The sequence below is a fragment of the Balaenoptera ricei genome, chromosome X (genome assembly GCF_028023285.1).
Source record: "Balaenoptera ricei isolate mBalRic1 chromosome X, mBalRic1.hap2, whole genome shotgun sequence".
In the NCBI taxonomy this organism is placed as follows: domain Eukaryota; kingdom Metazoa; phylum Chordata; class Mammalia; order Artiodactyla; family Balaenopteridae; genus Balaenoptera; species Balaenoptera ricei.
In genome coordinates, this window is record NC_082660.1 from 97,643,527 (window position 1) to 97,664,633 (window position 21,107).

Consider the following 21,107-nt stretch of genomic DNA (forward strand, 5'->3'; position numbering starts at 1 on the left):
GACAGAAACACCAGCATTTAGAGATTGCGGGTGAAGAGCCAGAGGAGGCCCTTATGTATCTCAGGGTAACGTAAGCATGAGAGCAGCTTTGTTAGAAGTTCATGTTCAGTTGAAGGCCTCTCATCTCTGCAGCCTGCCATTCCTTTCTAGTGAGCCCCCTTTCCAAGTTAACTCTGTAGCACCTATTCAGTATCTTAATTCTGCAAAAATTCAGACTCATCCAGTGGAAGTCTTAAAGCATTTATTCATTCACCTGATTTTGCAAAATTAGGTGGATGAATAAATGCTATCGGGTTTCTAACTTGGAAGACAAAAGCATGCAATTCATCCTACTGCTAGGGCTTCACAAAAGTGTGACATGTCCAGAGTTTGTTCACATAGAAATGAATGCTTTCTTGCTTCATGTCCGCTGTGCCCTTTCTGTGAACCCTGTCTCCTGAGAAAATCTTAGAGGCCAATTTGCTAACTTAATTTGTAAAAGGTTAGTGAATCAATGCCCTGAGACTTTTATAGAAGTATTTGAAATTAATTAGCCTTGTCAACTTTTATTTATATAGGCTCTCTTCCAAAAGGAGCTCTCTTTTCCCCCCAAGTATAACTTTTCAATAAGATTGATTTTAAGCAATAAAACTTAGAGAATCTGTGTAAGATTGAAGAATTTAAATACGTGGGTTTATTATTAACACAGTAGCAAATATGCCAAGGAAACACGCCCCATGAAAAGTGTTTCAAAGAAAGACACATCTGCTCTGAGAAAGGTTTGTACCCAATAAGTAAGCCCGAAGAGGCTTGTTTGCTTGGTGATGCCAGCAGATAAGCCTGGCAAACCTCGGTGTGACTGAAGAAGCCAGTTTGAGACTCAGCCTAGCCCAGGCGAGCTACTGGACCCTGGCTGTGCTCAGCGAACCTTGGCACGATGGTGTTCACATATTGGAAGGCCTTTCTGATCCTAAACTGCCTTGCAGGTAAGGAAAGGATCTCCAACCGACCAAAGATCATTGGGAATGGAGTTTCTTTTTAAACTGAAATTGCAAATTTTTACATAGACTATTCCCCTCCTGTGCTTAAAAGGAACTATGATTAGTATGCTGAGTAAAATAATTTTTGGAAATCTTGCTTAGCAAATATGTGCCATGCCGATATTTTGGGGGCCCAGCCTGTAAATAGAATTGTTTTATGTAGTTTCTGAATTAGGATTTTTTTCACAGAAAAATCACAGTATCTTCCTTTTTTTCGTTTGAAAGTTGAACAGATGAATTTACTCAGAAGCTGAAGTTGTGCCAAGGATACATTTTTCTCTGTTTTACTTGAGCATTTCCTTCAAACTCATTTTGATTGACTTGCTAAACCTGGCTGGGAGTGCCTACCATGCTTTACTATCTAACATTTCTTAAGAGTTGTCCTTTTCCAAGCATAAGACTGTATTTAGGAAAATATGTGAGTGATTTATCATTGTGCACAGTATGGGTGTTTTTAGGGGTTTGAGCAGAACAAAATTATTTTTAGAGTCAAAATCCTAATGTTGGTAGACCCAGGAGAGAGCACTAATTCAGAAAAACCCCTTGGCTAGTTTTTTCAAATACCGGATACATTTTGAATCTGTTCTTATGATAAATTAGGTCCATGGTAGATAAAACAAGATTGTTTATCCAAGAAATGATATTTTTAAGCCATCAGTAATATTAGGCAGTTATTAGAATGAGGTTTACTAAGCATATTTAATGACATAAGAAAATGCTCAGGATAAAATATTGAGTGAAAAAGCAGGATATACCCACAGGATATGCCTAGAATAAATTACTAGAAGGTTATATACCAAACTGCTCATGGTGATTGCCTCCGGCTGTTGGGATTAGAGATTTTTTTTTATCTTATTCTCTGCCTTGTTCATATTTTCCACGGTTTCTACAAAGAATATTACACTATTTTTATAATCAGAAAAAAGTGTTACTTTTCAAAACTATATGGTATTTAGTAATAGTTCTCTAACTGTTCGTTACTGTTTAAACAAACATGTTCTGTGGAGTCACCAGAAGGCAATACTGCATTTATCCAGTGATCTAACCAGGACTTAGAGCTGGAAAAAGCCGCCTTTCTCAATTTCCATCCTGGTGGGAACATATGTTACTATTTTCCCTTTCCCCCAGGGATATTCATTTTAAACCTTAACTTTAGACAGTGAAAGTCTTTGTCCCTTTTAAAGAGCTTCCAGTCATTAGCTAATTGGGTCGCCCCTGGGCCTTCTGCACTAGCCCTCTAAAAATCACACCTGTAGTTAACACCTACTTCCCTATGTGACGCCTTTCTCTGGCCTATACTAGATGCCAGTTTCAGGACAGTTGCAAGAGTGGTTTTTCACTATAACAAACATATATATATATATATATATATATATATATATATATATATATATATATAATTTTTACTGATTATAAATGTAATGTATGGTCTTTGTAGAGAGGTTGGAAATACGGAAATGTATAAATAAGAAAATAAAAGTCACCAGAAATCTTACCAGAGATTTGGGTGAATTTCTTATTGTTTTCCTTTGCAAGTGTATATATTACATTACAAAATTGGGTTTATACCTTGTATACATTTTTTTTATTGTTTAAAACTTACTTAGATGATGTCAGGATCTTACTTGATTATGACTTTTGGAACAAAGCCCAATCAGAGTGACCAATAAATACTTCAGAGCCTTTGTTTTAAAATTACTGTATAACTGTTTTTGTTGGTGTATAGTGTACATATACAATTTAGCTGGCCCAAAGCAAAATGTGGTAGTGTCAGTCTAGGAGATAGAATGGAAATATGGTACAATATATTGTTGTTTGCTTACATAAGTATGGAAGTCAGAGAAAGAAAGAGTTCAGTAATCTATGCCTGGCATTAGTAGTGTCCATCAGTTGATCCAGAAATGGCTGTGAGGTAACTGGTAATGTTTCCATCCATGTGTAATTTGATGTCCTACCTGGACTTGTTTCCTGGTCAGGAAGAATGCCACATTTTTGGTGTCAAGCATGGTGCTTGGCACATAGTGGGCACACAGGAAAGGTTTACTGAAAGAATTAACTACCTTCCGAAATCTTGCCATTTGTGACATGGATGGACCTTAAGGGCATTATGCAAAGTGAAATAAGTCAGAGAAAGACAAACACTGTATGATCTCACTCATATGTAGAATCTAAAAACAAAAACAAAAAAACAAAAACCTGAATTCATAGAAACAGAGAGTATAGCAGTGGTTACCAGGGGTGATGGGTGTGCAGTAATAGGGAGATGTTGGTCGAAGGGTAGAAACTTCTGGTTAGAAGATGAATAAGTTCTGGGGATCTAATGTACAGCATGGTGACTATAATTGACAATACTGTATTATATGATTGAAAGTTTTTAAGAGGGTAGATCTTAAATATTGTCACCACAAAAAAGAAAACATAATTATGTGATGTGATGGAAGTGTTAGTTAACGCTATGGTAGTAATCATTTTGAAATATATATCAAATCAACACTTTGTACAGCTTAAACTTACACGATGTTATATGTAAATCATATTTGAATAAAGGTGGAAAAATAAAAGAGTGGATTACCTCCTCAAACCCCAAACATCCAGAAATGATTTTCACTTACATATATAAAATGAATTTTTTGTACAGCTAAGCATGACAGATTTTATTTTAATGAAAACTTTTCGGCTGACTTCTAAGGAAGTTAGGTTAAATTCCACTTCAGGAAAATAATGTTAATCAAAAATGTCTTCTGCGAAAGTTCAAGCATATCATTTTAGATGCTTGTAATATATATTAGTCACCTGTTGGAAAGATATGTTAATGTTGTTTCCATTCTCGGGTGGTACGTGCTATGCATTTTAATGCAGTAATATATTTGAACTTTGGTTTTGCAGTCAGATCCATAAAGTTAGTGATCATTTGGTTATATTATTCCCTAACTCAAAAAGGAAGCAATTTTACATGAAGTTGCTGGAAATTAAATCACTTCAAATGCATCAGGTCAAATATGGCTATTTGGTATATTAGGAGAATAATAATCCCCCTACAAGCAAAGCGCCTTCCACATTGTAGGTATTAAATAGATGAATGAACAATCATTACCAAAACATGAGGCATTTAAAATCTTTCTAGAGTGTTGATTGACTCAAGTGTATACAACTTGGATTATTTTCCTTTAATAGTATGCACTGATATTTAAAAGCAGTCACACATATTTCAACCACGTATATGTTTTTTTGGGGGGCGTGTTTTTTTTTAATTCAGTCAGGTCAGTGAGTGAAATTGCAATTCTGAGTTTTGTTTAAATCAGGTACTAATCTTTATTTTGCTGTTTATTCACAGTCTTGTCAATGTGGAGATTTTTTCTGACTTTTTCAATTTTTAAATAATTTCTCAATTTAGACTAAATGAATCCAAAGGAAGGGAACACTTTTTTTCCTGACACACACAGAATCACTTTCAGTTTAAGACTAAATTTGTACTGTTCACTATCCACATGTGGCTATTTAAATACAAATGAATTCAAATTAAATAAAATAAGAAATTCTGTTCTTCAGTCACACGAGCCACATTTCAGGTGCTCCATAACTCCATGTGGGTAACGGCTGCTGAATTGGACAGCACAGCTGTAGAACATCATCACAGAAAGTTCTATTGGACAGTGCTGGGCTAGACAGCGGTCTCAGAGGTTTAAGTAGTGTGCACTAATTGAATGATGTGACATTTTTTTAAAGTTCATCTGGAAATATATAACTCAGCTCTGAAGTGTATTGTCATTATATTAGAGATGGACAGTTTCTGAAAACTGTCTTTTCTTCAGAATTTAAGGATTGATTATGGTGCTGAGTATTGGGAATCAGGGCAATAAAAATGGCCTGGAAATATTGCCTTGCCAATTGTTACCTATTTACAGAACAATGTGTCGTATTCTTAAAAACATATTGTCTCACAGTAGATTTGGAGGTTACCATACTTATTCTGAGATGATATTGTTGAGCTTTTACAGATCTCAATTTACATATTTATATGTCTTCTATTAAAAATATGTTGAAAATCCCAAATCCTTGATTTTCATTTGCCTCCATTCTGGTCTGTACTATAAATGGTTCCTCATGCGTTGACATGGCAGGCAGAGATTGTGTCTGTCTTGTTCATTAGTATTTCCCCAGTGTTAGCACTGTTTGTGGCAGAAAATAGGTGCTCAACAGGTATTAGCTGATAGGCATCAAGGCTTCTTCCATGGCTTACCTTGTGCAAGAATTGTGTTTACTCTGCCTTCAGACACTTTTGTCGAGGGTAGCCCTTAAAGGTTCTTTTGGTTTGTTTTTTGTTTTTGTTCTTTTTTTGCCTTACCTATCATAAATTATTACCATTAGCCAATCCCATAATAGATACTGGGACATAAACTAGAGGACAAAAATGATGGCCAAATAATATCTTCAAAATCCCTTTTTTAGGGGAAAGTTTATGGGAACTTTAACGGCCACCAAATCCCCATTCTATCCCTTTAATTTTGGATGCTTTAAAGACATCTGGAAGTCACTATTTGGGCATAGCCAGAGATAGATGTGGCTAACTTCCAGGAGAAATGAGATGGGCTCCTGAGGGCAGGAAAGAGTCACTTAGCTTTCTCCAGTGAACTTTCCATCAAAAAAAGTAGCTGATTTCTGCAGGCCAATTTTGGTTTTGGGGTAGGCATTATGGGAACCAGGAACACATAGGGAGGAGAACATTGGGAAAGGGAAAACTGCATGGAGTTAGAAGGTGCTGCATTGGTGTCTACCCTAAAACACTTCTCTCAATTCATCAAGACATTGGTTGCCATGTAAACAGCCAACTCTGACAGAGAAACAGCTGGACCAGATGGTCTGGCTGTGACAAAGAACATGGCTATTGAATCCAGGAAACCAGGGGTAATCAGTACAATGGTTTGCTTTTTCTTTAAAATTTTCAAAATGTTTGTTAATTCCCTGAGTTCCTTTTGCCTGACCACTGTCATTAAGAAAAAATAAAATCAAAGTCGTCTTTGGGAAGGGGGCCAGGAATTTGTCTTTCTGTACTATTTCCTCTGACCTTCCCACCATCTTTGTATCCTCATCCTGTCCCAACCTGTAAGGCAGCTAGCGTTCTCACTCTAGCCCCCCTGCAGCATAGAGAGCAACTCTTAAACTTGACCTTTTCTAATACCTGCCTGACAGTCTTATGTTCCATCCTGGAAAGCTTCTATACTCTGACTTCGCAATGGAGAATAACCAGTTATTACGATGAGCCAATGCCTCTATAGTGTTACCCAAAGTATTGTCCCCTATAACATCCCTTGGGAAAATGTTTACGTAGTACTAAGGATTTCAAGTACAGTGGTAGGCTGGATTTTGGGGTAGGGAGCTCTTTGGTATTCCTCCAAATCATATGGGCAGCAGATCCTTTTCTAAGGCCAATAGTTCTCTCAGGCCCCTTTTACAATCTTAAATCTTGAGGGAGATTTCTGGTTTGGACAAAATGACATAGGTTTGTGTCTCCTTGCTTCTCCCTGCTAAGCACAAGTATAAACCCTCCCAGGAAATAATGCAAGAGACAGCCAAGGGAGAACTTTGAAAGATAGTAAGAAAAAAGCAAACTGGCTTGGATCCTGGGAACTACAGAGTGGCAGGGTATCTTATGCCTCTTTACCCAAAGGAGGAAGGGGCCCCAGTCCTGGCATTTCCTGATCCTAACATAGCAGCCCACAGGGAGACTGATTCTTCCCCCAGACTGAATGGGAGTCCCTCTAACATCAGATGAGCTCAACACCACTGGCAAGGGGCAATCATCAGGAGACCCACCAACAATAGGAGACAAAAGAAGCAATCTCCTTCTTCACTGGGCCTGAGACTCCCTACTTTCACCTAGCGATACTGAGGAGGGAGGGTGGAACAGGAAAGAGGGATGAAACCACAGAAAGTATCTGGTTCTAGAAGGCTCTTTGTCTCTCCTCCCCCACAGAGAGACACCAGGGCAGCTGGGGGTTCCAATAGGAGTGTCCTGACATACCTATCTCCCACTGAGAGATACCCAGAAACCTGACCTAGGGAAATGCTTCCACGTGCTCAGGCAACAGGATCAGGGATAAATAGAAGCCCTGGTGACCCCAGATAACCAAACAGACCAAAACAACACCACAAAAATTAAACTGGCATTAGAAACATGCAAAAGTAGGCCAAGACCTGTGTGCAAAACATGAAACAAAATAAAAGTGACTGTCCGCTAAAATAAAAGATTTAAGTAGTTTTCTAACATAATAGACAAAATGTCTGTAGGTTTTGACAAATGTATAATCACATGTATCTACCATTATATTATTTTACAGAGTATTTTCACTGCCCTAAAAATCCTCTGTGCTCCACTTACTGATGTCTTCTTCTACACCAACCCCTGTCAACCACTCATCTTTTTACTGTCTGCATAGTTTTGCCTTTTCCACAATGTCATATAGTTGGAATCATACAGTGTGTAGCCTTTTCAGATTGGCTTCTTTCACTTAGGAATATGCATTTAAGGTTCCTCCATGTCTTTTCATGGCTTGATAGCTCATTTCTTTTTAGCACTGAATAATATTGTCAGTGTCCGGATGTACCACAGTTTATTAATCCATTCACCTACTGAAGGACATCTTGGTTGCTTCCAAGTTTGGGCAGTTATAAATAAAGCTGCTATAAACCTGTGTGCAGATTTTTGGGTAGACATAAGTCTTCAACTTCTCTGGTTAAATATCAAGGAACTCAATTGCTGGATAGTATGGTAAGAGTATGTTTAATTTTGTAAGAACCCACCAAACTGTCTCAAAATGCCTGTACCATTTTACATTCCCACCAGCAACAAATGTTGCTGGTTCTCCACATCCTCATCAGCATTCAGTGTGCCAGTGTTGTGAATTTTTTAAAAAAATTAAAAAAATTTTGGCTGCACCGTGCGGCATGTGGAATCTTAGTTCCCCAACCAGGGATCGAACTTGTGCCCCCTCCATTAGAAGCACGGAGTCTTAACCACTGGACCACCAGGGAAGTCGCCCAGTAGTGTTGTTTTAATTTGCATTTCCTTGATGACATAAAATGTGGAGCATCTTTTCATATGCTCATTTGCCATCTATATAGCACCTTTGGTGAGATGTCTCTTTAAGGTCTTTGCCATTTTTTAATCTGGTTGTTTGCTTTCTTATTATTGAATTTCAAGAGTTCTTTGTATATTTTGGATAATGGTCCTTTATTATCTATGTCTTCTGTAAATAGTTTCTCCTAGTCTGTGGCTTGTCTTTTCATTCTCTTGACAGTGTCTTTCACAGAGCAGTTTTAATTTTAATGAAATTCAGCTTATCAATTTTTTCTTTCATGGATCATGCTTTTGGTGTCATCATCAAACCCAAGGTCATCTAGATTTTTTCTTATGTTATGTTGTAGGAGTTTGATAGCTTTGCTTTTTACATTTAGATCTGTGATCCATTTTGAGATAATTTTTATGAAATGTGTAAGTTCTATGTCTAGATTCTTTTTTGTTTTTTGTTTTTGGCACATAGAAATCCAGTTGTTCCAGCACCATTTGTTGAGAAGATTTTCTTTCCTCCATTGTATTGCCTTTGCTCCTTTGTCAAAGATCAGTTGACTATACTTATGTGGGTCTACTTCTGATCTCTCTATTCTGTTCCATTGATCTATTCGTCTATTCTTTCACCAGTATTACACAGTCTTGATTACTATAGCTTTATAGGAAGTCTTTAAGTTGGTTAGTGTCAGTCCTCCAACTTTGTTCTTCTCCTTCAGTATTTGTCTTGGTTATTCTGGGTCTTTTGCCTCGCCATATAAACTTTGGAATAACTTTGTTGCTATCCACATAATAACTTGCTGGGATTTTGACTGGGATTACATTGAGTCTGTAGATTAAGTTGGGAAGAACTGACATCTCAGAAATATTGAGTCTTCCTTAAACATGGAATATCTCTCTATTTATTAATTCTTGTCTGATTTCTTTCATCAGAATTTTTTAGTTTTCCTCATACAGATCTTGTACATACTTTGTTAGACTTACACTGAAGTATTTCATTTCTGGGGGTGCTAATGTAAATTGTATTGTGTTTTTTTAATTTTAATTTTATTATAGTATAGTTGATTTACAAAGTTGTGTTAGTTTCAGGTGTACAGCAAAGTGATTCAGTTATACATATACATATATTCATTCTTTTTTAGATTCTTTTCCCATATAGTTTATCCCAGAATATTGAGTAGAGTCCCCTGTGCTATACAGTAGGTCCTTGTTGGTTATCTATCTTATATATAGTAGTGTGCGTATGTTCTTCCCAAGCTCCTGATTTATCCCATTGTGTTTTTAATGTCAAATTCCACTTCTTCATTGCTGGTTTATAGATAGGAAAGCGATAAAGTTTTGTACATTAACCTTGTATCCCGAAAATTTGCTATAATCATTTATTAGTTCCAGGAGATTTTTGTTGATTCTTTTGGATTTTCTACATAGGCAGTCATGTCATCTCTTGTTTCCTTCACAATCTGTATACCTTTTATTCCCTTTTTGTGTCTTATTGCATTAGCTAGGACTTCCAGTATGAGGTTGAAAAGGAGTGATGAAAGGGAATATCCTTGCCTTGTTCCTGACCTTAGTAGGAAAGCTTCTAGTTTTTCACCATTAAGTATGATGTTAGCTGTAGGGTTTTTGTAAATGTTCTTCATCAAGTTGAAGAAGTTCTCTGTTCCCAGTTTATTGAGAATTTTTATCATGAATGCATGTTGGATTTTGTCAAATGCTTTCTCTGAATAAATTGATATGATCATGTGATTTTTTTTCTTTAGCCTATTGCTGTGATGAGTTACATTAATCAATTTTCAAGTGTTGAACCAGTCTTGCATACTTGGGGTAAATCACACTTGTTCTTGGTGTAGAATTCCTTTTATTCATTGTTGGATTTGATTTGCTAATATTTTGTTGAGGATTTTTGCATCTATGTTCATGAGAGATGTTGTCCTATAGTTTTCTTGTAATGTCTTTTTCTGGTTTCAGTATTAGGGTGATGTTGGCATCTTAGGATGAGTTAGGAAGCATTCCCTTTGTTCTGTTTTCTGAAAGAGATTGTAGACAATTTGTACAGTTTCTTCCTTAAATATTTGGTAGAATTCACCAGTGAACCCATCTGAGCCTGGTGCTTTCTGTTTTGGAAAGTTATTAATTATTGATTAAATTTATTTAATAGCTATAGAATAGATATAGGCCTGTTCGGATTGTCTACTTTTTGTGTGAGTTTTGGCAGATTGTGTCTTTCAAGGAATTGGTCCATTTCATCTAGGTTATCAAATTTGTGGGCATAGATTTGTTCCTAGTATTCCTTTATTATCCTTTTAATGTCCATGGTACCTGCAATGTGGTCCCTCTTTTATTAATAATTTGTGTCCTATGTATTTTTTTCTTAGTTAGCCTGGCTAGAGCCCTAACAATTTTCTTTATCTTTTCGAATAACCAGTTTTGGTTTCATTGGTTTTCTCTATTGATTTCCTGTTTTCAATTTCATTGATTTCTCCTCTAATTTTCATTATTTCTTTTCTTTAAAAAATTTAAAAAAATTTTTATGGAAGTATAGTTGATTTACAATATTGTATTAATTTCTGCTGTATAGCAAAGTGATTCAGTTTACATATATATATTCTTTTCCACTATGATTTATCACAGGATACTGAATATAGTTCTCTGTGCTATACAGTAGGACCTTATTGTTTATTACTCTTCTTTTTCTAGTTTCCTAAGGAACAAGCTTAGATGATTGATTTTAGAGCTTTCACATTCAGTGTTGTAAATTTCCCTCTAAGCACTGCTTTGGCTGCATACCACAAATTTTGGTAAGTTGTATTTTCATTTTCATCTAGTTAAAAATATTTTTAAATTTCTCCTGAGCTTTCTTCTTTGACCCATGTGTTATTTTGAAGTGTGTTGTTTAATCTTCATGTGTTTTGGGACTTTTCAGTACTTTTTTTGTTATTGATTTCTACTTTATTTTCATTGTGGCCTGAGAGCAGACACTGTGTGACTTCTTTTAAATTTGTTAAGGTTTGTTTTATGGCCCAGAATCTGGTCTATCTTGGTGAGTATTCATAGTGTTTTAAAAGTGCATCTCTTTGTATAGAACACTCTACCCCAAAACAGCAGAATGCACTTTTTTTTCCTCCAAGCACCCACAGAACACTTACCAAAATAGACCATAGGCATGGCCATATAAGAGACCTCAACAACTTTAAAAAATTTTAAATTATACAGTCTGTTCTCTGAGCACAATGGAATCAAACTAGAAACCAAGAACAGAAAGACAACAGGAAAGTCTCTAAATACTTGAAAATTACACAACACACTTCTAAATAATCTGTGGATCAAAGAGAAAGTCTTAAAGGAAATTTTAAAAATATATATAGAACTGAATGAAAATGAAAATATAACATATAGACAAATGTAACATGCAGCTAAAGCAGTGCAGAGAGAGAAATTTATAACACTAAATGCTTACATTTGAAATGAAGAAAAGTCTCAAGTCAATAACTGAAGTTCCTACATCAAGGAACTAGAAAAAGAAGAACAAAATAAACCCAAACAAGCAGAAGGAAGGAAGTAATCAAGAGTTGAAATCAATGGAATTTAAATAGGAAAACTATAGAGAAAATTAAATGAAATAAAAATCTGGTTCTTTGAAAAAAATTGATAAACCTCTAGCAAGACTGGTAAAAATAAAAAGATAAAAGACACAAATCATCAATATCAGAAGTGAAATATGGGATATCACTATATATCTTGCAGTCATTAAAAATATAAGAAGGAAAAAATATATATATATAAGAAGGAAATACTATGAACAACTTTACATTCATATATTTGATGACTTCTTAGAAGAAATGGATCAATTCCTCAAAAACAACAAACTACTAAAACTCACCCAATATAAAATGTATAAGCTGAATATCCCTATAATCATTAAAGAGATTGAATTCGTAATTTAAAAACCTCCTGAAAAAGAAATCGCCAGGCCTAGACTTTCACTGGATAATTCTACCAAATGTTTAAAAAATAATTAACAACAATTTTACACAATCTTTTCCAAAAAATAGAAGAGGAGGGAACATTTCAAACTCATTTTTGAGGCTCATATTAACCTGATACCAAAACCAGACAAAGACAGTACAAAAAAGAAAACTACAGACCAATATCTCTCATGAACTTAAACTCAAAATCCCTCAAGAAAACACTAGCAAATTGAATCCCACGATGTTTAAAAGGAATTCTACCCAAGTGGGATTTATTTAAGGTATGCAAGGCTGGTTCAATATTCAAAAATCATTCAGTGTAATCTCTCATTTCAACAGACTAACTTAAAAAAAAAGAGCATATCAATTGATACAGAAAAAGTACCTGACAAAATCCAACACCCATTCATGAAAGAAAAAATACAAAACAAAAAACCCAAAACCTCTTAGCATGTTAGGAATAGACGATGTGTTAGTTTCCAAAAGCTGCTGCAACAAATTGCCATAAACTGGCTGGCTTAAAACAGACAAATTTATTCTCTCACAGTTCTGGAGGCCAAAATTCCAAAGTCAAAGTGTTGACAGAATTGATTCTGGAGAATCCATGCCATGCCTTTCTCCTAGCTGGCTGCTAGCAATTCTTGGCGTTCCTTGGCTTGTATATGCATCACTCCAATTTCTGACTCCATCTTCACATGGCCTTTCCTTCTATGTATCTGTGTGCCAAATATCACTGTCCTTGCTCTTATAATGACAGCAGTCATTGGGTTTAGGCCCCACCTTAAATCCAGGGTGATCTATGTCATCATTAATTACATTGCAAAGACCCTGTTTCCAAATAAGATCACATTCACAGGCACCAGGGATTAGCACTTGTTCGTATCCTTTTGGGGGCCCCAATTCAACCCATGGCAGAGGAATTCCCTTAACTTGATAAAGAACATCTACAAATATCCTACAGCTAACATTGTATTTAATGGTGAAATACTGAATGCTTTTCCCCTAAGACTGGGAACAAGGCAAGGATGTCTACTTTCTCAACTCTCTTATTCAATAAAATACTGGAAGTTATAGCTGCTGTAATAAGGCAATAAAAATTAATTAAAGACATACAGATAGGAAAGGAAGAAATAAAGTTCGCTCTACCCAACAAAAGACTGGCATTTAAGTTGTATAGAGAACTCTCAAAATTCAAAAGTAGAAAATTAAGCAATCAGAAAACGGGCAAAAGACATGAAAGACATTTTGCTGAGGAAGATATACAAATGGCAAATAATCACAGGAAAAGGTATTTAGCATCATTAATTTGCATTAGGGAAATGAAAATTAAAACCACAATAATATATTACTATGCACCTATTAGAATGGCTAAGTTAGAAAATAGTGACAACACCAAATGCTGACGAGGATGTGGAGAGGCTGAACCACTCATACACTTTGGAAAACAGTGTGGCTGTTTTTTGCTTACTTTTAATAAAACTAAACATGTAACTACCATCTAACCCAGCAATTGCACTCTTGGGAATTTATCCCAGAGACATGGGAATTTATCCTCATACAAAAATCTGTACATGAATGTTTGTTGGAGTTTTATTCAATTGCTAAAAACTAGAAACAACCCAGATGCCCCTAAATGGGTAAATGGTTAAACAAATCGTGGTACATACATACCATTGAATGTTACTAAGCAATAAAAGGCAATGAACTACTGATACACACAACAACTTGGATGAATTTCTAGGTAATTATGCTGAGTGAAAAAAAGCTAACCAGCAAAAAGGTTACCATGCTTCCATTTATGTAACATTTATGAAATGACAAAATTTTAGAAATGGAAGACAGATTAGTGGTCGCCAATGCTTAGGATCGGGGATGGGGTACAGGAGGGAGGTGAGTGCGATTATGGAAGGGAAATATGAGGGATTTTTGTGGTGGTGGACTGTTCAGTATCTTGACTGTGGTTGTGGATACACAAACCTACACATGTGATAAAATTGTGTAGAATTAAATGCATACACACACAGGAGTACAAGTAAAACTGGAGAAACCTGAAATGAATAAAATAAGTGGACTGTATCAATATCAGTGTCCTGGTTGTGATATTATACAGTAGTTTTACAAAATAAGTTACCATGGGGATGCTGAGTAAAGTGTACATGGGATCTCCATCTTATTTCTTAGAATTGCGTGTGAATCTACTATTATCCCAATAAAATTTTCAATTAAATATTGTTGAGGGCCCAAAAGACTTTTTGCTATGTAGGTTATTTCTATCTATATTTATTGTATTAGAAAGTAAAACTAAAAGAAATTTAAACACAAAAATACACAAGCATGCATTCCATTAGCCACTAGAGGGATATCATTACTTGTCATGTAACTGCTGGAACACTCCGTTGTACACTCATGAGAAGATGAGAGTGAAAAAAATAACAACTTAGTATTATTCTGAACACCATTTTGATCTTGTAGCCTCCCCAAAATGGTCTCAGGGCTAGGATGACCAACTCGTCCTAGTTTTACTGAGACTTTCCTGGTTTAAGCACTGAAAGTCCTGGCAAAACCAGTATAGCTTGCCCGAGACTCACCTGGTTTTAAAACTGAAAGTGCCATATCTACAGAACCTCATCAGCCCTGGGCAAACTGAATTGGTTTTTCTCCATACTCATGGACTTTTTGGGTCCTTGGACAACACTTTAAGAACCTCTTTGTCAGGCCATCCTTACACAGAAGAAATTCCCAGTTCAGTGTTATTACCTCACCATCACATAGGAGTTGAACATCTTCACATTGTAATTTATTAGAAACTCCCCTACCCCATGCCAGTTGCTTGCTCGACTTTCCTATGTGGTTCATTCTGCATTCTCCTTGCCTTGGATTCCTCAAATAAGATGTCATTGAAAGTGCTTTGTAATGAAAAAAATGTCATCAGAATGTGAGTGTGTACCATCGTTTTTTGATGATTATCTTTTCAGGTCCAGTTAGTGGAGTGCAAGTGACCATCCCAGACAATTTTGTGAATGTGACTGTTGGATCTGATGTCACTCTCATCTGCACCTACACCACCACTGTGGCCTCACTGGACAATCTTTCCATCCAGTGGACATTCTTCCATAAGGAGTCACAGCCAGTTTCTGTAAGGACTTCTTCCCCTTAAACTCCTCTCCTTTGGTAGTTCTGACACATAAACTGTTGGGGTCAGTGTGAGAAGAAGGAATGGTAAGCCAGTGGCAACAGGAGCAGAACCTCAGATACAAGGGGTTTGAAGATAGCTGTTTAGGGAAGATCATCATCTAAGTGACTTGGCTTTCGTCCTCTCCTCATATTCAGTTACAGCCTGTTATCTCAATTCTGTGTAGGTCAACATCAAGTATATCATGTATTCTAGAGTAGACAGGAAGGGTCTTTCTCACAGGTGAAATGAGCAGTAGTTCTGAAAGGGCTTCTCCCCTCCCCCAAATCTCTCCCTATTATTTCCAGAAAACCCCAGTTCAAATATATGTCCTAGTTGATCTGCAAATCTCTGTCAAACTTAATATCTGGGCTCTGCCTGTCAAGTGAGCTAGCTCATTGTGCCAGACTGAGTCCTGATGGAATGAGACTCTCCAGGTGGGTGGATAAGGGCAAAGTAATAATGAACCTTGGGTAATAAAAGGCATCTGGAGGCTAGAGGATAAGGGACAGGAGGGGAGGCTAGGGTCTGGGGAAGAGGTTGCTGGAGGAGGGTGGGTGAAAGTAAAAGGAGGAGGATGATTCTACTTGCAAGCTGCCTATTCCCAGTTTTTTTTCATCTGGCCTTAAGGATAATGCCTTCTTTAAATTAGTCCAGGGACTAAAATTGTATACTCAAAAGTATGTGTGTGTGTGTGTGCACGTGTACGCACGTGTACGCATGTGCATGCACTCATGCATGTGAGTGTGCAAGCATGTATGCCAACACATATCCCTTGAGGGAAAAAGTCTGTAGCTTTCATCAGATTTTCAAAAGGATGTATGATCCAAAACAAGGAGTTCAGAGAAGAGATAAATCAGTGTGGTTTGGATATAGTGGAGTTGGGCCTTGAAAGAAAGCAAGGGTTCTGATTATAGAAAGACAGAGGAAGAGGCGAGTTGAGCGGGATAGAGGAGGCCCAAGGGCAGAGGTGGAGAAGAAGGAGGGCCAGGGTCTCTTCAGCCATCACTGGTCTTTCGGTCTTTTGTCTTTACCAAAGGTCCTGAACATTTGTTTAGCAGGAAACATCGTTCAAGAGGAGACTATCAATGCCACCCTCTAGTCAAAGTTCAACAATTTTGCTCAGTACTGGTTACCTTAGACAAGTATCTGAATCACTCTATGCCTCTCTTCAAAATATGGTAGAATAGTAATATTCTTCTACATGGGCAGTATACCATGCAGCATTCAGTTCTCAGATCCACCCACTTCTAATCAAACACAGCACAGCCCATGCCTCGATAGTGAGGGTATGAAGGAAAAGGCAGTCAGTCAGTGTCTAAAAATGGTGTATGCAAGAGATGCTTGGGAAAGATGTAGTTGGACCTGTCAGGCAAGAACACCTGTACTGGACCCCTTCATTGTTTGGGGTCTCTAGGGCAATGGCACCGGCTTTTAGGAGTGGGATGGGAGGGTCTGAGTTTGGTAACAATTCAGATCAGCACAAGCCCCTGGCAAAGCTGGGACAGTCTTGAGTTTGCCTTCTCATGCCCATGTCTGGAATTCCTTTCAGCTTCCTCCAAAAGGCTTTGGGACCTGTGGCTGCCTTGAGCAGGCCAGTGGTCAACTCTTGCCATAAGTTCATCTTCTTTTTCTCCCCCAAGATCATTGTGTTAAAGGAGCAGTTGACTCCAAGACCTAGTATTTCTCAGTACCCAGGGGAGAATATCATCTCTTACTGACTATCCCCTCCATGGGGTTCCTTTGTGAATGGGGGCTACGGAAGTATGCCATAAGTCTTCTGGCCAGGAGCCAGGGTATTCATTAGCATGGTCTTTCTCTTAGAGAAGCCCTCCTCTCAGAAGACATGGACAGATTCAGATAGTCAGTCCCTCAGCAGGGAGTCACAGCTGAAGCCTCTAGGCCCCAGAACAGGCAGGCTAGCATAGAAGTTTTGGTTCCCCTGTGATCACATGAATGGCTTCCTCTTCCATCCAGCTAGTCACTGGTAAAAGTACAGAGACTTCACCTGCCCATGAACAGAACAGGCATTGACCCTACTTAGCATGAGTCTCTCAAACAACACTTACTCTTCTAGAATAGCCACAGTGGAAGAAACCCTTTGCCATCTTCATCTTTCTAACACACGTATAATGTGGACAACTTCTTTCTAGAACCTAGTATCTTTATATTCCATGGCTGCTCAGATTCTTCCAACTTGGCCTCTGCAGATAGCATTATATCAAATGCTTTTCAGATGTTGGTGGGGTGAGGGTGCTTCACCTCCTCAGGGGCGTTTGAAAATGAGAGGAGTATTGGTTTAAGTGTTATAAATGGGAGTCACTACCGGCATTTACTGGGTGGTGGCTAGAGACGCTTAATGTCTTGCAATATGTAGGAGAGACCCACACAGGAAAGAATTGTCTGCCCCAAATGCCAGTGTGCCTCCAACTGAGAAACACTCCAAGTTCTTCTCTTCCCACCACCCCTTCCCATCAAAGTTTATCTATTCTGTGTCCCATTCCCTCAGGTGTCTATTCTTGTTAAATCTGATAAATTAATGTAATGCTAAGGTGTTAAGGACTGGTGATCGTTCACTTTGTTCTCTCCCAAAGAAAATAATTTAAGCAGAAACCTTCCAGGCTTCAAAGAAGCAGTTTGGTTGGTGGGTGTCTCTGGCAAATGGCAGGCTGGGAAGGGAGTGGTTTGGAGGCAGGGAAGCCTTCCTTTTGGTGTTATATTCCTTCCACGTGCAATCCCAGCCCCCCCCTATGCAGTCTAGAGAAAATTCTGGGCTTGAGACCATTGCCACTCTACACTCCTCACCTCCCATGGCTAGCGCCTTTATGAACAGTGCAGGAAAGCAAGAAGCTGGAAGGGAAAGAATGGGTGGTTTGCTGTGGACTTCCATGCCCTTCTCATTTCCAGAATGTACCCACAAAGCAGCTCTGGAGGCTAAAGGCATTTATTAACTCCAACTCAGACTCAAACAGAAAGCAGGCTGAATTCTTTCAACCCTTCTTGTTTATACTCCAGCTTCTAGTTAGAGAGCAGTGTCACAAAGCTGAGGGGAAAGAAATCTTTTTGGACAAATCTGGCTCCCAGCTGCGTGGCCTCCTGTGAATAGGAACTTGGCACAGTAGGAAGAGAAAGGCTGTCATTGCAGCTGGCAGCCGTCGAAGGCCTCATGCGGTGAACCCACTCGGCATGGGAAGCATCATGCCAATGAATAGCAGCAACTGGCAGGAGAAGGGTTGGGTTGGAGTAGCGGATGGGATGGCCCCAAGAGGGGAAGGTTGCCTGGGAATAATCTTCCTCATCCAAGGCAGGGCTATGAGTGCCGGGTTAAGGTATTCAGCGGGAATTGGGAGGTCTGGATTCTAGGTCTGACTGCAAATTGTGTGACCTTGGGAAGATCACTTCCTTTACTGGGGCCTCAGTGTCCTTTTCTGTAATAGAAGAGGATGAAATCAGAGGTTGCAAACTGGCAGCCTCTGGGCCTGATTTGGATGCATGTTGGTTGGCCAGCCCAGTATTTTGTTCGTTTCCACAGTTTGAAAGCCTTGTTTGTCTTGGCTCTCCAGTTCACCACAGTTCCCACTATCCTCCATGATCTTACCACTACCCACCAGCCCCTCCCAGCCATTTCCCATATGTCCCAATACCCAGCTGGTTTCTGAAGGCTCTTCAACCTTAGCAACCATGAGCTAAATTATCTCTAAGGGGCTCTTATAACTAATGTGCTATTATGTCTCCACATGTCAGCCTCTAACATCACCAAGGGGCAGGCAGAGGGGACCCTGGGGGGAAAGTGGGGCAGTCTGTCATGAACACAGCCACAAAGGGCAAGTGGGCAAAAGAATGAACAAGCACCGCTTAAGGAAACACTTGGATGGGTTTTCTTAAAGCTGACTTGCCAGCCCCCAAATCACCACCCCCAAAGGATGTGGCCTGTTGAATGAACATCCATGGCTGTTCCTGGACCTCAGTTGCTTTGATCTCTAAATTGACAATATACTTTCTTTGAAAAGTGTACAATACTCACAGGATCATGGGCCTGGATTTGGCCATCGTTCAGCTTTGATTTCTAAAAGGGTTATTCTTTTGTGGAAAATGGAACCAAGTTTCAGTCTTTCCTGTGTGATTAGATAAGTGGTTTCAGGAAAGCATTTCATTTTTTTTCTCTTTACAAGGACAGTGTGACAGTGTGGACTTCCCCTAACAGAAAGCCCCTCCGTCTGTGTGTCTGGCCGCTGACTGGCCCTGGGGACTTTCCTTCTCACACAGCACCCTGAGGCCAAGGCCTTTCCCTTTTAGGTCTCCATGTTACACCTCCTTACCTCCATTTCTATCCCAGACACCTCCAGTATTATTTGTGAGAGGGCAGGATATATTAGGCTACAGTGCGAGGAGCAAGGATAGAAGGGTTGGTGAAGGTCCTTTTTGTTGGGAAGTTACAAGTCCAGGGCCTCATGACTTATTTGCTCATTGATTCCTGCCCAGCCGTGAGACTTTTACAATGTGGCTTCTTTCCATGTCCTGGTCCTGACCTAAAACACATTCTCCTGGCCCCCTGCTTTCTGCAGAAATAAAGTCCTTTCAACTAGATCCTCTGGGACTTACTGTGGGCCGTAGGCAGGACTGATGTATCTCCCTGTGATGTCATCAGGCTTCAACATAAAACAGGCCGACCTACCCTCAGTCCTCCTAGGAGCAGGGGAAGTGGCCAGATGTCTAAGTTGTAAAGGGCTTCCTTGATAGACCATAGGCTGCGTTCCAGGTAAGAGTCCACAGGACTGCAAATTGTTCATTAGAAAGTAAATAAGGCCAGCGCTGGCTAGTGAAATGGAAAGCCGGATATCTTGGATGTCAACTCACATGAAGGTAATAGACCTTTGACAAGTTGAACTTCCTCCCGGCCTACTTGAATACCTTAGGTTACACTGGCTTTCCAGTTTGTAAGTCAAACAAGACCCCTCTGGGGCAAAAGTTTGTGATTTCAGTAGGTGTGAATGGATGAATTGAATTATAAATGGTTCCTTTAGGGCAGAAAAGAAAGCTAGTTGATGTTAGAGAACCGGAGGAGAGAGACAAGTTGTTTTCTCCTTAAATATGCTCTTTTCTTTGAATTTTCCATCAGAATCTCCCTTTCTGCTTTAGTTTAAAAGTATATTGGCTTTCTACCTGAAGGAGAATACATTTGAATTTATCTAGACAATATCTTTTGGTTTGCTGATTGCCTTCCCTCTCATTAGCCTGTTAATGTAAAAAGCACTGGACAAGGAATTAGAAGAACTGCGTTCTTGACCCGGCCCAACTGTTAACTTTGTGTGTCTTTTTTTTTAACCTCTTTGGGCTTCAGTCTCTTCTATAAAGTGAGGAGAGTGAATTAAATGAACCATAAGTCTCTTCTAGTAGATTTTATGAAATATTAATTGCCATTGGACTAGGGCAATCCCAGTTTATTGAATAATAAAAAACAATCCCTGGAATTATACACATTTATATGAAACTAGCAAAGTGTGTACATAGACTTTGTGTATTATGAAGGGACCTCAGGGATCACCTAGTCCAGTGATTCCCAAAGTTTAGTCATTCATGTCTCATCTTCATGATTTGTGTCATATTTGTGTATTACCAACACTAGTAATTATTTAATGTTGTTTTCTCTATTGACTTGGTGTTTTTTTTTTTTTGGCTGCACCACGCAGCTTGTGGGATCTTAGTTCCCTGACCAGAGATTGAACCCAGGTCTGGTAGTGAAAGTGTTGAGTCCTAACCACTGGACCACCAGGGCACTCCCTGACTTGGTTTTTAAAAGTCTTAAAAATGTCTGCCTTAGTTTCACTGTAAGCAATAATATCCATGAAGTCACAGATTTGATGTGATAGCTATGTCTCTAA

General features: G+C 38.6%; 1 protein-coding gene across 1 annotated transcript in view; it reads left to right on the forward strand.

Annotated features, from left to right (window-relative positions):
* Positions 1–745: 745 nt before the first annotated feature.
* VSIG1 (V-set and immunoglobulin domain containing 1) overlaps positions 746–21,107 on the forward strand; it is a 34,840-nt gene continuing 14,478 nt past the window's right edge. The window contains exons 1-2 of the mRNA XM_059910690.1: positions 746–965; positions 15,029–15,189. Of these exons, the coding sequence (XP_059766673.1) occupies positions 917–965; positions 15,029–15,189 (210 nt within the window). The 5' untranslated portion in view covers positions 746–916. The remainder of the gene's footprint in view (positions 966–15,028; positions 15,190–21,107) is intronic.